Source organism: Salminus brasiliensis, chromosome 7, assembly GCF_030463535.1.
Source record: "Salminus brasiliensis chromosome 7, fSalBra1.hap2, whole genome shotgun sequence".
Taxonomy (NCBI): Eukaryota; Metazoa; Chordata; class Actinopteri; order Characiformes; family Bryconidae; genus Salminus; species Salminus brasiliensis.
The window spans coordinates 7,918,630-7,937,087 of NC_132884.1; the positions used below are offsets into that span (position 1 = coordinate 7,918,630).

General features: G+C 41.2%; 1 protein-coding gene across 6 annotated transcripts in view; it reads right to left on the reverse strand.

Moving 5' to 3' along the window:
* dock9b (dedicator of cytokinesis 9b) overlaps positions 1-18,458 on the reverse strand; it is a 103,272-nt gene that overhangs the window by 50,974 nt on the left and 33,840 nt on the right. For all 6 annotated transcript variants that reach the window (XM_072683664.1, XM_072683667.1, XM_072683663.1 and 3 more), the window contains exons 2-5: positions 14,421-14,537; positions 8,761-8,850; positions 4,783-4,865; positions 1,752-1,821 (exon numbers count right to left, since the gene is read on the reverse strand). In XM_072683664.1, the coding sequence (XP_072539765.1) occupies positions 1,752-1,821; positions 4,783-4,865; positions 8,761-8,850; positions 14,421-14,537 (360 nt within the window). The remainder of the gene's footprint in view (positions 1-1,751; positions 1,822-4,782; positions 4,866-8,760; positions 8,851-14,420; positions 14,538-18,458) is intronic.

Genomic DNA, 18,458 nt, shown 5'->3' on the forward strand with positions numbered 1-18,458 from the left:
TATAGGCATGCTCAGTTGAGTTGAGGCCAGGTGACTGACTCTGCCATTTGTAAGTGTGCATATCTTTTTCATAAGAAGCTCTTGGGTCGCTTTTGTGTCATATTCCATCTGTACTGTGAAGCACTGTCCTACCAGTCTTGCAGCATTTGACTGAATCTGAGCAGAAGGGTGAGCTCTATACACTTCAGAACTCATCCTGCTACTTCTCTGAGCAGTTACATCAATAAACATCACTAACCCAGTTCCACTAGAAGCCATACATGCCCATGCTGTAACAGTGCCTCCACCATGTTTCACAGTTGATGCAATGTGCTTCGGATCATGAACCCATTCTTGCCTTCTCCAGATTTATTTCATCTTGGTTTCATCTGTCCAAACAATCTGTCCAAAGAACTGCACAGGCTGTTCCTGAGTGTAATCAGTGGTTCCCATCTTAAAGGAAGGTCTTTGTATATTATATCATAGAGGTGTCGGGTATTTTTGACAGGACTAAATGTTGTGAGGAATTTTGAGATCTACGTTAGCTATCTTTCATGGTCTTTTCAGGTATTTTGGTGTAACTGAGCTCTCCAATGCATATTTTTAGATATGTACCAGATTGTTGATTTGGCCACTCCTAAAGTTTCTGCTCTCTGTCTTATAGGTTTGTTTAGTTTTCTCCATCTAACGATGGCCTTCTTTACTTATTTTTGGCTTATTTTAAGAATTCCCTTGAACAGCTACTAACATGCAAATTCAACATTTTGGATCACTTGGATCAATTTGGCCACAAAACAATGTAAATAAGTGGGATGAATTAAAGCTGAAAGTCTAAACTTTAATAACATCCATGGTCTGTACAGATATTTAGCACAGTAACCCAGCATCACCTATGTCCTATGAAAGGAAATGAATAAAGTACATAAAAATATAAATAAAGTAAATAAATAAATAAATCAGATTTTCAGCCATGTAACTATTCTGCTGTGTTCTTTTACTGGTGACCTGTAGCTGCTGCCCGCATCAGATTTAAAACCCTGATGCTGGCCTACAACGCCAAGAATGGACCAGCCCCTCTCACTTGATGGCAATGGTCAAAAGCCGATCAGTAATAAGAGCTCTTCTAGCTTCAAGTACGGCTCAGCTTGACAAGTATTTAGGCTGGGGACACCCCTGGGTGTCCGAAGAGCAGAGTCGCTCGCTGTCTTCAAACGCCAACTTGGGTGCAGTGTAGTGTCGAGTATTGTGGTCTCCATACTGAGTTATGTAGAATCTAAGTTTACAGGGATCTTGTGCATTCTAGCGATACAAACTAGCTAAGGATATTTTCTGAGTAAACAGTAAAGCACTTTTGTAAACCGCTCTAAATCAGCTAAAAGGCTAAGCTAAGCTAAGCTAAATGCCGTAAATGTAATTGTAAATCAAGTATCAGTTTGAAATATCTGTCAAATCGAATCATCTGTCTGAATACTGGTATCGGTCAATGTGCATCCTGAAAGAACAAATGACCAACTATGACCAAACTCTCTACAAAGCTGCTGAGTCTTGTCAGAAATAGGTATGATGCTGCTGAAATGTGGGAAAGTCCTTTTCATTCCCAGCCTCCAACCACGCGATGTGACTGGCTGGTTAAACAGGAAGCCCTGGTCAGACCGGGCTCTGCTTTTCGCCACATTCGGGAAACAGAGCTGGTTCAGCCAGAGAGCCATCTCACCACATCACTCACCACACTTCTCTCCTTCACAGGGAAACCATGGGTAATGTTCGTGTACCTCATCCTTGTCTGCGTCCTCGTCCACCTCAAACACATGAGTGGGCAGCTTCTCTGGCCGAGGAACTTTACTGCAACACAACAGCCACAAGGTTGAGAGGTCACAAGGTGTTTTATTGCTAATAACACAAAAAGCAGGAATTCCTATGTGTGTGTGTGTGTGAATGTGCGTGTGTATGTGTGTGTGTATGTATAATTGACCAAACAGCAGTTCTGGGTCATTGTTTCCATGTTGTAAAACATTACTTGTCCCATCTGTGAAGTTCATTGCTGTCAGGATGAGAGGTCAGTGCCTGTGTTACTTTCAGTTACTCTGACAGCGTTCTACAGTAGGGCTGTAAGGAAATATTGATTTACTGAAGTGTCACAATATTAAGTTTATTAATATATTAAGCAATACTGTCTCGATTCTCAAAACCACAGCATTGATATTTTAAATGAATAGTTTACATGTGAAGATTGGTGGCAGACAGTTTATGTTGGGCAAAAAAACTTGTCTCCATTTTTCACTTTTTGACATATTGTGAATCTGGCAGTTTATTTCTTTATATTATTTCCATGATGAATGGACCAAAAGAAATGCTCCAAAATTGACTTCCATTAGAAGTTAATTTGGAGATTTTGTTGCACAATATGGTCATGTGTTTTTATACTATGGCTATTTATACACAAATTTGATTAAAAAAATACAAAATAAAAAATAAAAAAATTGCAAAAGCAATTTATTTATTATTATTATTGTAATTATTATATTGTATTATTAAACACCTGTATTATGGGAATTTATAGGCAATTATTTAATGATACTGATGCAATTCTGATAGGACTGGGAGTTAACTTTTACTTATTAACATTGTCTTGATTTCATGCTGGGTAGTGTTTATTAAAATTCAATATTAGAGTATTGTCCAATACATTATACTTTGATAGCATCAGATGCTGTTCAAACTTGCAACGCTAAGTATAAGAAACCTATTTATCCTCAGTACTCTATCCTAACAGAATGTGTTACACACCAAGTAAACCTTATCTAGAACTGGAAACATACTAGACGCAAACCTGATCCCCATTGGAAGCTCATTATTAAGTTAAATAAATTTGAACTATTCATTCAAAACAATCTGAAAAAGTCAGTAAATTATGAACTTTGTAGTTAACTAAGTTTTCATCTTAACTGAAAATTAGTATCACTGTTTGACACAACAGTTCTGATATATTGGTCAAGCCTTGTTTGCCTCAATAAAATGACCTCCTTTACGACCTTCCCAACACAACAGGAGATCCTCCACTGTCCAGAATTTAAATTGACTCTTTATTGTAGCAGCTAACTTCGCACTTGGCTGCAGTCTAAAGTGGCTTCACAGAACCTATTAAACTGAAAAATACAGGTCATCTGTGAATGAGAGGGATATATGAGTTACAGAGAGAGCAGTCTTGGTTTGGGGGATTCTGGAGCAGCCCTGCCTAATGTTGCACAAAGTATGCTTTTTTAAAACTGAAGTATGGCAAACAATTCAACACACACTTTAATCAGTTCTTTATTTAAAATAGCACTAGACTGACTTTGTATTTGTCCCACATTTAAAAAATTACGTTTTGATAAAAAAAAAGATGGAATTAAAAAAATGGGCGTAATGGTAAACTGTTTACTGTTTGTGCTTAACATGGTTTGTATGGGTCATTTGTGGTCCATTTCTGAACACGGCTGCGCTAAACAATCTCCTCAACACATCTGCCAGAAACTTTCATGGTAAAATGCTGAAATTGGTTTAACCCCTTAACACTCCATGGCTTATTACACACTATGGCATATTTCTCAGCAACTACAGGGACTTCTGTACAAGCTGGTGGGGCTATTCTTCAGTAATAGAAGTGTGAAATAAAACGGTCAGCACACCGGCGGACCCTTGGCCATTTTCTATAATGTATTCAGACATGTTTAAGCTACTTAGTTATGTAATGTATACACACTCAGCTAATTGACCAAGATAAGAATAAATCCACCCCCCACATTTTACCAGTCTAGATTTTTACCTTAAATTCAATTTCATATTTTAATATTCAAAGACCCCAAAATGACTTAAAGGGCTAAAATGTTTTTACACTGACTTCCACTAAAAGTACAACATTCATTTTTCTTTTCCTGTAAAGAGATACGAGGTTCTTACGTGACAGGTAGCTTGCCTTTGTGGCATATTTGAAAAATTGACATTAAGGAGGCAATAACAAGCATGCAGACGCAGGGCTTAGCAAGAAGTGGGTGGGGTAGAAAGGAGAAAATTAACGAGAGCATCAGCATGTGTTTGTTATTATTGTTGGACAGACAAACCAACAAAATGCTACAAAGTGTATGTCTGTGAAAAGGTTTGCAGATAAAAAAGAGCTATGATATCACATCTGCAGCTCAGATGAGCTTTCAGAACGCACTGATGGAGAAATCAAGTGTTTTTACAAAGGTTTTAAAGCATTACTATGTAGAAGTCTTACCTTAAAATAACAGCTTCAAAATTATTGTTATGGTCCACTGAATGGTGTATCTGGCATTGCTACTCTGGGCTCGGCATATATAGCACAATACAGCATGATTTAGGGGATTTAAGGTCTTTAGGGTAGTGCTAAAAAAGTGAATTACACTCCCCGACAATAGTGGGAGCCCAGGAGAAAAAAAAACTACAACTAATATAGAATTTCATAAAAATTGATAATGATTCATAAAAAGAAGTAAATAAGAGGAGCACATATGCCGTGTGTGTTAAGCACTGAACCTGCCAGTATATCTGGACGCTTTTCATTTTTTTTCGTTTTTTATTTTGACACTGGATGGAATTATTCCACTGTCAAATAAACATAAACTGTACTGTACTGAAGAGGAAGAGCTGTGTTGTGCAGAAACACATTTCCTGATCTGGCCTCGTCTCTGGGGCCTAGCTGTGCGGTCACAGTGCAAATAAAGGGCAAGGATCATATCAGTGTATGCTTAGAAGATACGCACAAACATACAGACCAAAAGATATTCAGAGGTTAACTCTTACTTGGGTAGCAGGCGGAAGTCTCCAGAATAATCCTCATACTTGTAGTTAATCACATGCCAGTCTGAGTTGTAGGTCTTGATGCACTGTGGGGGGGAAAGGCAGCATTCATATACTAGAAAAGTGCAATTCCTAAGGGAAACACTGAATGGTTGTGCAGCTTTAAATAGATCCCACTACATGCTAGGCTGTTGCTATGTGGTTGCTATGATATTTCAGGTGGTTGCTATGGGACTGCTAAGTGCTTGCTAATTGGTTGCTATTGCATCCAAGGTAGTTGCTATTATGTTGCCAAGTGCTTGCTAGATGGGTACTACATGGTAGGTACAAGATGATTGCAATGGCATTTTAGGTGGTTGCTTTGGTGTTGTTTGGTGGTTGCTCAGGTGATGCGAGTTGGTTGCTAGGCAGTTGCCATGCCATCCCAGTTGGTTGCTATGGTGACTGGTTGTCAAAGTGTTGGTGTTTGTCATGCGGTTTGTTGGGCATCATCAAGACAACTGGCAATCATCGGGGTCCAAGCACTGTACACCATTATGAAGCCAGTGGAGCAGAAATCGGAAAAAAAAATCTGTTAATACGACCAAATCGTGCATCCCATCAAAAAGCTGTATAAAAGCTGGAGTTGGAACTGTCTCAAAACCTGCGAGATGACTTGTGCAGCGAAAAGCCACACAAGATCTAATACACAAACAACCTAATCAGCATAACACCTGAAAGCATTTTCATTCAGGTCTCCTGAGAGCTCTCTGTCAGACGCTGGAAAATAAAGATGATTTCTGCATGTGTGGCACCCCTGCAGTAATCACTTTTAAAGAATTTGCGGCTTAAACGTATGCTAATATCCCTAAAGCACGGTGCTAAAGTGGATAGAATTCTCTTTGCTTAATTGGCAGACAAGCATTCATGGCTCAGCACGTCTTAAAGGGATGAGGTGGAGATTACAGTCTCCAAAAAGCAACGCCTCCTCTTCTCCTCAAATCCGATTAGCAAGGAGAGGGAAAGAGAGAGGGAAAGAGAGTGGGAGAGAGAGAGAGATGGCAGCAGAGAAGCTTGCAGTAGCTCTCGAGGGGGTTGGAAACTTGAGAAACAGCTGAAGACTTTGTAAAGCTGCTCTGTCAGTCTGCACTGCAGTCATGCCTACGGATCCTTCTTTAAATATAAAAATAATCTTCAAAATGAGATGACATTTCAGGACATGACAACTCATGAGAAGTAAAATGAGTGACAAGTTCAGAAACGGACTCCAGCAACTTCGTTCCTAAGTAAAAAATCAACTATGAACAGAAACTCATTCTCATGGTACATTCTGGTGCACTTTGAGACTGAAATACAGGGCAAACAGCTGTGGAATTATTTATCTCACGGAGTTTAAAACTATGTAAAATTTAAGTCATGTCCCAACATCGTCTTTTGTGACCCTGCGTCTATAAACAGACTGTCTGAAAACATTTCCAATCATTTGAGCTCTACAAGCTCCATAATGGTGTATAGTGCTTGCACCCCGAAGATTGCCACTTACAATGCAAGCTGTACACGGATGCTCAGGTCTCCTGATAGCCAACTATACTATACTAAATGTTTTTTTTATTTATTTATGATTTTTACTTATTTTTACCTAATTAATATCGTAGATTACCCCATCCATATGCATTATCTCTCCTCCCCCATCACAGAGGTAGCAAATCTAGCAGGCTCTCTGGTAAAATTCACAACAAATACGTTGGAAATGTATAAAGTTTTTCAAGCTGTTATTTGTCTAGTGATTCAGCTTGTATTGTGTAAAATGTAATGTCAGTAAGGCTAACTGTGCAGTTATACACCCTCTTAACATCAGTGAATTAATATATATATATACACCAATCTGTAGCTTTCATTACTGTCCTACATTTTCTAGAAATAAAGCCAAATGATGCAAAGCGATTAGGGCAAGATTAAATGCTAACCAGCAACAATCTCTTCAGCTTGCTAACAGCACATCATGCTGAGAGGACACAGCAAGAGGACAGCAACACTATCTGGTACTGGGATAATTAGTGTTTCTGTTACAGTGTTAAAACTAGGCTACAATACATGGCTTCGGTGAGTCGGTGCCGTAAACTAGCCAATAAAAAGCAGAGCTTATTGGTGTTCTTTCACGAGCATCCAGATGAAAAAGAAGGAAAAATTAGCATGTTTTATATTGGATAACAGGGTGGTAAGTAGGCTTGTTTTAAAACAGATTTATTCGTTACCCCATCCAAAGTCACATATTTATAAATAAAAAAAACGTAAAATACTGAGCAGAACAAGCCACTCACTGCCCAAAAATCTACACGACTGAGACAACATACTGTTCATTTAAACCGGTGAATTTCAGCCGCCGTAGGGTGCATTATTTTAATGTGATGTCTACATTATAAAAAATGAAACCACCACAATGATTTACTTGAAGTTGTGGGTATTGGGCAAAGATTTATCTTATGGATGGCGTTTACTTTCTTGTTGCTGGCCAGATTCAACTGAACCAACACCAGACTATGACATCACCTCTATATAAATATGGAGAGTAATTTTGAATGTTTTCTCAGCTCTCCAAACGACTGCAATAATACACGATGTGCTCGCGGCCAACTGATAAGAACCATATTTCAATAGGTCACTGGGGTGTGGAGGAGGTTTACGGAGGAGGATGCTTTATACTGGGTAGATTACGGGCAGATGTGCGGACCCCACGAAAAAATGGAAAACTTGGCAGCAAGCCAGCAAGCCTACAGCTGCTTCTGCTGATGTCATCAGACTCATAAGTGAGAGGAAATATCATTTTATGCGCTGTTTTGACAACAGCCAAGGACCATTACATGAATCCTCATTGGCCAGACATGAACCCAGAGCCCACACATGCTCAGAAACTCATACGCAAGAGAGAGTTTGACGAAAGCACAGGTCTCAGAACCACAGAGGTTTCATGTACAGGCATTGACAACAACGGAACTTCATCTGACGGGCAACCACAGATCGGCTGCTGAGGGACAACCACAGATCGGCTGCTGAGGGACAACCACAGATCGGCTGCTGAGGGACAACCACAGATCGGCTGCTGAGGGACAATCACAGAACGGCTGCTGTGGAAAAAACGGTTTACTCTCTAGTCCAAACAGCACATATATGAAAACTAAGCTTCAAAAACTATGTGTAATTCTTTTGTTTTATTTTCACCTCATTTGTTTTGTTGAGGCTTTGTGCTAAAATAAAAAAAAATCTAGATTTCCACCATCATTCTGCACTCAATGCCCCATAAAGACAAGACAATTTATTGGTAAGGAAAAATTAAAACATTACATTGACATAAGTATTTGGACCCTTTACTCAGTACTTAGTTGAAGTACCTTTGACAACTTCCAGTTTGCATACCAGGATTTAGGGATTGTATGCCATTCTTCTCTGCAGATCCACTCCAGCTCTGTCAAGTTGGATGTGGAGCATTGGTGAATAGCAATTATCAGGTCTCTCCAGAAGTGTAAGATTGGTTTCATCTCAGAGCTCTGTCTGGGCCACTCGAGGACATTCACAGAGTTGTCTCTAAGCCCCACCTTTGTTGTCTTGGCTGTGTGCTTAGGGAAGGTGAACCTTCAACAATATCAGGAGTGGCCTGGAGGGGTATAAAGCCCCCGAGTAGTAGTAGTAGTGCTGTGGAGCAGTGGAATGATGGTTGGTGCTCCATACAATACTTTTGGGATGAGCTGGGGAGTTGGGGATGAGGTGGGGTGGTGATCATCCATTTTAGGTGGGTACTTACAGTCATAAGTTTGGTGACAGTCTAAGTCCAGTGTTTGTTAGCAATGTTATATTGGAATTTTTCTTTCTAAACTAAAAAGATCAGAGGTTCAGATACTGAACATGTTTTGGCTGACTGACTGCATCTCTAAAGTCCATCCATCCACTCATCATATTCAATGTCAGCAAAATTTAGAAGTGATCGGCAATAGGCTGAAGACTCACCTCCTGGACAAACAGACTGGTAGCCTTCTTCTCTGCCCCCTCAGGGACGGTGGAGTGCAGAGTCCTTCCCTGCCGCTTTAGAGTGGACATCTGTACACACAGACACACACAATATTCTGTATTAAAAACCTGTGGGGTGAGCTGAAGAGAAGAGCGCATAGGAGAGGAACCAAGACTCAGGACGATTTAGAGTGACTGTGCAAAGAGGAATGGTGGAAGATTCCTCTCTCTGTACTCTCCCATCCTGCGAAATGTTACAGGAGAAGATTAAAAGTGCAGTCTTTTGGCAAAAGGGGGTGGTACCAAGTATTAACAACAGGGGTGCCAATAATTGTGGCATGCATGATTTCATGTAAAATAAGTATTTCTTAATGTGGGATTTTTCCCCAATAAATACATTTTCTTTTTTTTTAAATTGTTGTCTTATATTATTTAAAATAAATTATTTTTTAGAAGCCTAAGAACACATCTTAACGAGGGGTGCCAATTATTGTGGAGGGCACTGTATATGCCTTTAACCCCTTAAAGGCACATTTCAGTTCCTCATTTTTATAACAACCTGACCTACAATATAGCTCATAGTAGTCACTGATATAATAATGAATAAGCCTAATAAGACTAAGAACTGTATATAATATCATAACTGAAACATGGCTGGCTGCAGCACTCTAAAGGCAGGACTTGTGCTGATGATTCTGGTTCTGCCTCCAGGTTTTACCCAATTTATGGCTTTCTAAAAAAAACCTTAACACTTAATAGGATGGTTAGCCTGTCATCCTCGTCATGACAAAAAGACCTAAATGTGCCATTCTAGGCCATGTCTCCACATCAAATTAATGAATCCCTGTATGTGCCCACACACACTTATACAGCCTGAGGCATGTGGATACTAGTCAACCAGAAAACATGCCAAACAGTGAACTAGCAACACCACTCAGTCCACTGCCTCAAAATGCCTTCTTAATGAGAGAGCTAAACTCACATCTCTACAAGAGCATCTATACTCAGTGAGCTGCTTCACTAGAGCATAATGAGCTCCAGAAGTTACTGGTCTCTGTAGTAGTAATGGTTTATTCATATATGGTCTTTCTCACAGTCAAGATCACTCACTCAAAGGAGCACAGAATTTTCTGGAGCAGGCCTCACTACTAGGGGTGCATAATTGGCCTCATTTTGCATCATAGAGGATCACTTATTTTGGCCATATTTTGGTTCTCGCTATACAATCTCAAAAAATGGGGGTACCCATCACTGGAGTGCTAACTGGAGTAGTACCCTTAAAGGTACATCAGGCAAAAAAAATCTAATTAGCATGGTTTATTACTTAGCTCACACATAGCATATGTATGTGTTGAGTGATTGGCAGTCCAAATTGGGAAGAAAATGGGGGAAAATCAGATTTTTAAAAAATGGAGATACAAGGTTTTCCTGTGACAATGACAATATGCTACTCAACTGTCATACACTGCTATACATACCAGCATCTACTAATTGTAACTTATTCAAGTAAGTATATGCAACACAGCTAACAGGGTAAGCCTGACTAACAGAAGAGGATCCTTCAGTGCATGTCCTTGACCATAACGTCAGCACCACTGACAGGTAAAGTGAAAAACACTGATTATCGTCATCTACAGGGCATCTGTTAAGGGGTGGGATATATATAGCAGCAACTCCGAGCCATTCTGGGAAAAAACAAATTATGATGGGTCAGAAAATCTCCAAAACATCAGGCAGGTCTTGTGGGGTGTTCCTGGTATGCAGTGGTCAGTACCTACCAAAAGTACTCCAAGAAACAAGTCATGGGCACCTAAGACTCATTAAAGCGATCCACTGAGATCCCACCTCACAAATGACTGGACTTAAAGAAACTGCTTCTACCGTTTTCATGCCAGATACCACAGGACACCTTCAGAGGTCTTCAGATCTGTTGTGGCAGCACAATGGAATGGAATATACTCAATAATAGGCACTAATATTACTAATGTTATGGCTGATTGGTGTATATGCAGTATGTAGCTGCAGGACAGGTTGGGGCACGCCGTGTTTTGCTTAAGGACCCGAAAAGGCACAACTATGCATGTTCTAAGCCAGTGTTTCTCAACCCTGGGCCTGGAGACCCACTGCCTTAGTCATTTTTCTTCTTTAACACACCCACTTTAACTCAATCATGGGCTGTTAATCATCTGATTAGTTGGATCAGGGGTGTTGGGAGCAAGGAAAACACTAAAATATTGCAAAGCAGTGGGCTTCTGGGACCAGGGTTGAGAAATACTGTGCTAGGCCTTTCATCTAGTCTACGGTTCTGTCAGTGCATACAAAAAAGCTTCCTACTTTCCTGTAAAGACGTCAGAATAAGCTGTAAAAATGTACTTCTACTCAACACCCAACAACGTACTGGAAATTTAATGCATGGGGGAGGTGCATGAGGGATGCTTTCTCCCAGTTCTATGCTCCGTCCTTGGCCTCTGACAAGGTTGATAATCATCTGCCCAACTCATAAACCAGACACTGGCTCATATAACAGCTCTCAGTCCAAAGGAATGAGAAGTTGTCCTGGAGCAGTAATGTACTACAGTAAAGAGAAGCCCCAGCACCACCTGGCTGAGCCTGAAGACTTCTGCTGTGACCCAGTTTACCTGAAGAGAGTGTGATGACAGACAGCAGGCCATCGCAATTTTGACTATAAGCTTTCACTTCACTTTCAGGCCAACTCTCCACACACACACTGGCCCAAGAGAAGAGCGGAAAACTTGCGCCTGAGAAAAGCAGTTGAGGATCTCTCAGAAGGTGGTTTTATAGTTGGGGAGTTGATGCTGGCCCCTGTAAGTTCAGACAGTGTGGAGATCTCTGCTGGAGCACACGTTCTGTCTCTGTGAGAATGAGCCAAAGCTTACAGGGACCAGCGAGAGGCCTTCCTGTGCTCTAGCAGCTGTGCTAACAGGTTACTCAATACTCTGGGCCTGAAACATCTGAAGATGAAACACTCTCACAGCAGAGAAGACATGATAAAAAAATAAGAATGGGCCGGCAGTACAAACACACATAAATGGAATAAGTGGACTACGGACTATGTGCAGAAATGTTAATAGACCAATAGATGAACAAAACATGCTGGTCAGAGAGATGAATGATTGGATAGATGGACGCACAGAGGGATGGGGGAATGTATGGGCGGATTAAGCTATACAGTGTGTGCAGAATTATTAGGCAAGTTGTATTTGAGATGATTCTTTTTATTATTGAACAACAACTATGTTCAATATGTTCAACCCAAAAGACTCATAAATATCAAAGCTTAATATTTTTGGAAGTTGGAGTGGTTTTTTTTTTAGATTTGGCTATCTTGGGAGAATATCTGTTTGTGCAGGTAACTATTACTGTGCAGAATTATTAGGCAACTTAATAAAAAACAAATATTGTTTATTTTCACCAGGTAAACCAATATAACAACACAGAATTAAAAAAAAAAAAAACATTTCTGACATTCAAAAACAAAACCAAAAACAAATCAGTGACCAATATAGCCACCTTTATTTACGATGACACTCAAAAGCCTTCCATCCATAGATTCTGTCAGTTGCTTGATCTGTTTACGATCAACATTGCGTGCAGCAGACACCACAGCCTCCCAGACACTGTTCAGAGAGGTGTACTGTTTTCCCTCCCTGTAGATCTCACATTTCATGAGGGACCACAGGTTCTCTATGGGGTTCAGATCAGGTGAACAAGGGGGCCATGTCATCATTTTTTCTTCTTTTAGACCCTTACTGGCCAGCCACGCTGTGGAGTATTTGGATGCATGTGATGGAGCATTGTCCTGCATGAAAATCATGTTTTTCTTGAACAAGACCGACTTGTTTCTGTACCACTGCTTGAAGAAGGTGTCTTCCAGAAACTGGCAGTAGGTCTGGGAGTGGAGCTTCACTCCATCCTTAACCCGAAAAGGTCCCACAAGTTCATCTTTGATGATACCAGCCCATACCAGTACCCCACCTCCACCTTGCTGGCGTCTGAGTCAGAGTGGAGCTCTCTGCCCTTTACTGATCCAGCCTCGGGCCCATCCATCTGGCCCATCAAGAGTCACTTGCATTTTATCAGTCCATAAAACCTTAAAAAAATCAGTCTTAAGATATTTCTTGACCCAGTCTTGGCGTTTTATCTTATGTTTCTTGTTCAAAGGTGGTCGTTTTACAGCCTTCCTTACCTTACCTTACCATGTCCCTGAGTATCGCACACCTTGTGCTTTTTGATACTCCAGTAACGTTGCAGCTCTGAAATATGGCAAAACTGGTGGCAAATGGCATCTTGGCAGCTTCACGCTTGATTTTCCTCAATTCATGGGCAGTTATTTTGCGCCTTTTTTTTCAACACGTTTCTTGCGACCCTGTTGGCTATTTGCCATGAAACACTTGATTGTTCGGTGATCACGCTTCAAAAGTTTGGCAATTTCAAGACTGCTGCATCCCTCTGCAAGACATCTCACATCAAATCTCTCTTCTGACCCATTTTGCCAAAGGAAAGGAAGTTGCCTAATAATTAAGCACACCTTATATAGGATGTTGATGTAATTAGACCACACCCCTTCTCATTACAGAGATGCACATCACCTGATTTACTTGATTGGTAGTTGGCTTTCAAGCCTATAGAGCTTGGAGTAGGACAACATGTATAAAAAGGATGATGTGATCAAAATACTCATTTGCCTAATAATTCTGCACACAGTGTAGAAGGATGAATGCAGGGATGGATAGATTGACAAATGAAGGATAACAGAAATCTGCCTACACATTTCACCATACAGGACTTTTTAATGCCATCTCATTCTAAATCTACAGGCATTAATATGGAGTTGGTCCCCCTTTGTAGGTCTAACAGCAGGTTTGGAAGCTCTGCAGTTGATTTATTCAGCCCTGATTCCTCATTGATGTTGCAGTTATGGGCAACTTTTGTGCACAATGCACTCAGAACTTGCTCAGCACTCAGAGACCCCGCTCTGTACCTTTACGTGGTCTGCCACTTCAGGGCACTTCAGAGTTGCTGTGGTTTCTAAATGCTTCCACTTTTCAGTAACACCACTCACAGCTGATGGTGGAATATCTAAGAGGGACAATTTTCATTGGCGTGTTGCAATGGTGGCCCCCTGTTTTTGTTTGGGTTTGATAGCTGCAGTTCTCTCAAATCACATTCATTTCTGTCCTACAGAATTCCAGCCTAATTATGGAGCTCCTAATATGGACATGGCTGAAGGCTGAGGAATAAACAGAGGAACAGAAAATGGGAACAAACAAAGCGAATGCATACACAGAAGGCTGAAGACAGGGATGGACAGGTGGAAGAGGTGGATAAATGGATGGAAGCCTAGATTTACAGAAGATGTGTGGATTGAGCGATGAAGGCCTAGAATGATGGCTGAATCGGAACAGAAACTGAGAATGGACACTGGGAACAGAAACTGAGATTGGACACTGGGAATGGACACTGAGAATGGACACTGGGAGTGGATGGATAAATAAATAAATAGATGAACGCTTAAATAGAGGGATAAAGATGTCTGGATAGATAATGGACAGACATTGATGAAGACAGAAGGATGGACAGAGAGATGGAGACACAGAGGAATGGATGGATAAATGGACGTGTGAAAGGACAATGCTCACCTGAAAGTCATCGATTGGGAACTGCAGCATATCTCGCAGGACATCACTGAGGATCTGGGTTTTCCTCTGAACCAAAACGCTCTCATAGTCCAGGGGCTCAATCACCTTTGGCTTCACCTAACAAGCACACACACACACAGACACACACACACACACACATCATAAAATTTTACACTCTGCTTGCACGCTCTTGCAACAGTGGTAGAAAACACACAAGGGGGACAAGGCCAATTCTATTAGAGTAGGTATATTTGAACAGCCTGAGAGTTTAAACTGAATAGTAAATTAAGAATAAGTCCTAAGCAGGATCTCTGAAAAGAAGGGTCTCTGAAAAGTGCATATAAACAGAAGCTTAAGCTCATTTCACACTTGTATAGATTTAATGAAATAAAACATTCACCAACATTTAGTGGATTTATAGTTTGGTATTAGTGAGCTAACGCTTCACAAACGTCTTCATAAGCAAAAAGAAGACGCGAGGTGAAATTCAGTCCAGCGTAGGGTACTTTTCTTAACGTTTCTTGAATTACATATAAAATTTCTGGGGGTTGATTTTATTGGTTATCTGGTAATAACTAGTACATAGTACTTAGTAATTGTGAGGCACTTAACTCTCTCTATAACATAACATGAGTGATCCTGCTCTCATTCCCCAGCTTTCTAAGCTGGGACATTTGGTTGTACTGTATAATATCAACAAAGGTATTTAACATGCAGAAAGTTACTGCTTATTTTGACAATCAACCAAGTACAAATATTAAACAAAGGCTTAACTGAATACCAAGCAACTGTCAACCCCTCACTCTTGAGCCATTGCTGATGTGAAAGTAACTGTAACTGACTGCCTGAGTGGGGTAACTGTCTAGGTGTTAGCCTTATCATTGGGATATTGTGAGTCTGATCCCAGCAATGCTACAGCATATCTGGCCTCATTCTCTCTGGGTGGGTAGGATCATCCCTGTCCACCCATTACTCAGTGCAATGCAAGCCGATCCCGGCGTCTGGTATAGCTGCCTCCACAGAACTGGCAGCTGGTGGTATCCTCAAAGTGCACTGAGCTGAACAATGATGTTGCTGTTTCAAAAGATGTGGTGGCATTTTATGGGTCTTGGAGAAAGCAATAGGCCTCCACTGTCCCAGTGCTGGTAGTGTGTGCTAGGGGAGGTGGAAGTTAGCAAGTAGAACTGGCCACTGCTAAATATGGAGAAACAGTACACACAAGATAACGGAACACATGCTGTATATGTATGTGTGTGTGTGTGTGTGTGTGTGTAGTGTGCATAACACAGTGAGACTCAGAGGCTCTGAGACACAGATAAACATGAATGAGTGTTGTGTTTACTTGTACCAGGCACTGTGTGCGCAAAAGCTTCCGTCTGTGCTTCATGATTGGCTACAACCAGCAGCAGCACCTACTGCTGGCCAATGCGAGTCCAGGGAACCGTATCTATGACAAGGCCTATTGTGACCTCATAGCTACATACGTAGACTTGAACCACAGAGGTCTGTCTACTGCTCTTATTGGCTGAAAGGTCCGAGCCACAGCCTTCTACATTCCAAACAGGATGACGCCCTTGTGGGAGAGGAGCATCCTGCCACTCAATCACTTACACACACACACACACACACACACACACACACACACACACACACACATACAGATAGAGGCACTTATCACAATCCTCTGTTGTGTGTTTGTAAGTGAGTAAACATGGTACACAAAAGCCTTGAGCACTTAAGAAGTAAGGTATGGATGTAGTGGAGATCACTGTTGTATACACAGATTCAGATGTACTACAGCACAATGCACAGTGATAAGGGCAAAAATAAAGGTCAACAGATACAGACAAATGCCAGACAAAACAGGCTAAGCTGCTGCATAGTGGAAGCAACTAATCACAACAAGAGCAAAAAAAAAAAAAAACATCCTCCAGACCTTCAAACATCCTCAGAAACTGGAGCCTGCCGTCTTAATGACTCTCTAAATGCTTTATGCCCTGCCTTTGTGTTTGTGTGTATTTCAGTAGGGGCATGTTTGTAGAGCTCGATCGATGCAGCAGTTAGCTGATTGAACATGGATGAGCAGCAATTTTATCAGCAAAGTTATAAAAAATATAAATTACAGATAACTTCTTTTTATGTCATTTCTGGGATTCAAACAAGCGACCTTCTGGTATTAAGCCCAATTTAAGCCACCCTCTACTTAACAATACTTCCTTCAAACAAATCTAGGCAGTCAGGATGGTGATTAGTGGCATGTAATTAGAGCAATGGGATATTGATTACAGGGTTGTGGGTTCAGTACCCTAAGCAGTCGCTGTTTGTAGCATTTGGCTCAAAGATATCTACATTGAGGGGAAAGTGCCTCCATTCACAAGCAAGCTGATTGGCTTATTTTATTGAAAGACGGGCCTTTATCCGTAAACAAATGCAACACTGAGCATTTCGAGAACTCCTGGTCATATTTTAACCAGTGTCCACTCTCCTCATTTATAAAAAATATTAAAAAATGCAATGTTTCACGTAACCCAAGCTAGCTTTTATTCTACCAGTGCTCTAGCAGTCATGCGAGGGGTAGTCTGAGTTAGGGGCTGGGAGGAAAAACTGTGGGAACATGAGGAAAATATGAAAAAACAATACAACCTATAGTATACCCTGAGAAAAAAAACAATGACATTTCATTTATTTGAGGTTTAATTATTTCATTAAATATGCAGCTCAAGGATTTTTGACATTTCTAATGATGGACTTGGGTATCGAACCCACAACCTTGTAATCAACATCCCGGCACCCTAACCACTGAGCCACAACTGTCACTTTAAATGCACTACATGGACAAAAGAATTGCCACTTCTACTGATTCATCGCTTCTTCTGAAATCAAGGGCATTAAAAAAGGATTTCACCCTGCTGTTGTTGGAGTAACTGTCTCTAATGTCCAGGGAAGGCTAGATTTTTTCTACTAGATTTTGGAGCCCTGCTGTGAGGATTTGATTGCATTCAGTGACAAGAGCATTAGTGAGTCAGGATGTTGGAGGATCACCACCCCACCTCATCCCAAATATGCAATACGTCTCTACAGGGACTAAACAAGCTGTGTGTGCACAACTTAAAGTAGCTGAATGCATTCACTGGAAGGGGTGTCCCCAATTATTTGCACATGTAGTGTAGTTCTGACAATTAAAGCCTATTATAATAAGTTACTTCAACAATCTAGCGCATACTGTAGCCAGAGGGTGTGTGTGTGTGTGAGGAGTGGTACATGTAGCATGTCTTGGCCTAGTTCCATACAAAAATGGAACGTTCTAGATTTCCACTGCTTCCATTTCAGAGAAAATTTGCCAACAGTCAACAAAACCCTTATCAATCTCCTTTTAGCCTACATCAGTCTGTCAGTCTAGACACAAATCAGTCCATCACTGAGCCTGGCAAGTGCTTACACACATTCCTTGCCCACGTCTGATAATCGTCTCTGCATTTCCGCCGCTTCGCCAATTCAAACACCTCTTAAACAGCAGTTCCGCTCCAAACACCACATGGACCTCAGAACTGTCCAACAGCTCCACACTCCACACATGACGAGGCTGACATCATTACACTGTACGCCAGCACACATGATATCCTCCCTAGCCTTTTAAAACTGAGCCATAATCTGGCTGTAAGTATCAGCAAGTGGGCCAAGCTGGACAGCAGCCACCAGACTGCAGCATAGAGGATACTGACCATGCCTAGCCAACACAAACGCCTTCTAATGAGCACAATATGAATCCAATCAAAGCACTGCTAAGCCTGGTTAACGTGCAGTTAGCTGACACATACAGACGCACATACACACATGAGGCTGGTGTTCATCACATGTAGAAGATGCTAATGTTCGGTGATGTTGGTGTAAGAGACCAAAAGCAAGCAGTCCATCAGCAAGTTTGCAGCTTTAAACCTCTATGATAAATGAATCGATGACCCCGAGGGGGTGGCTGGTTCGAATCCCGGGTCATGCTGCCTGCCCTCGGCAGCCGGAACCCGAGAGAGCACAGTGTCC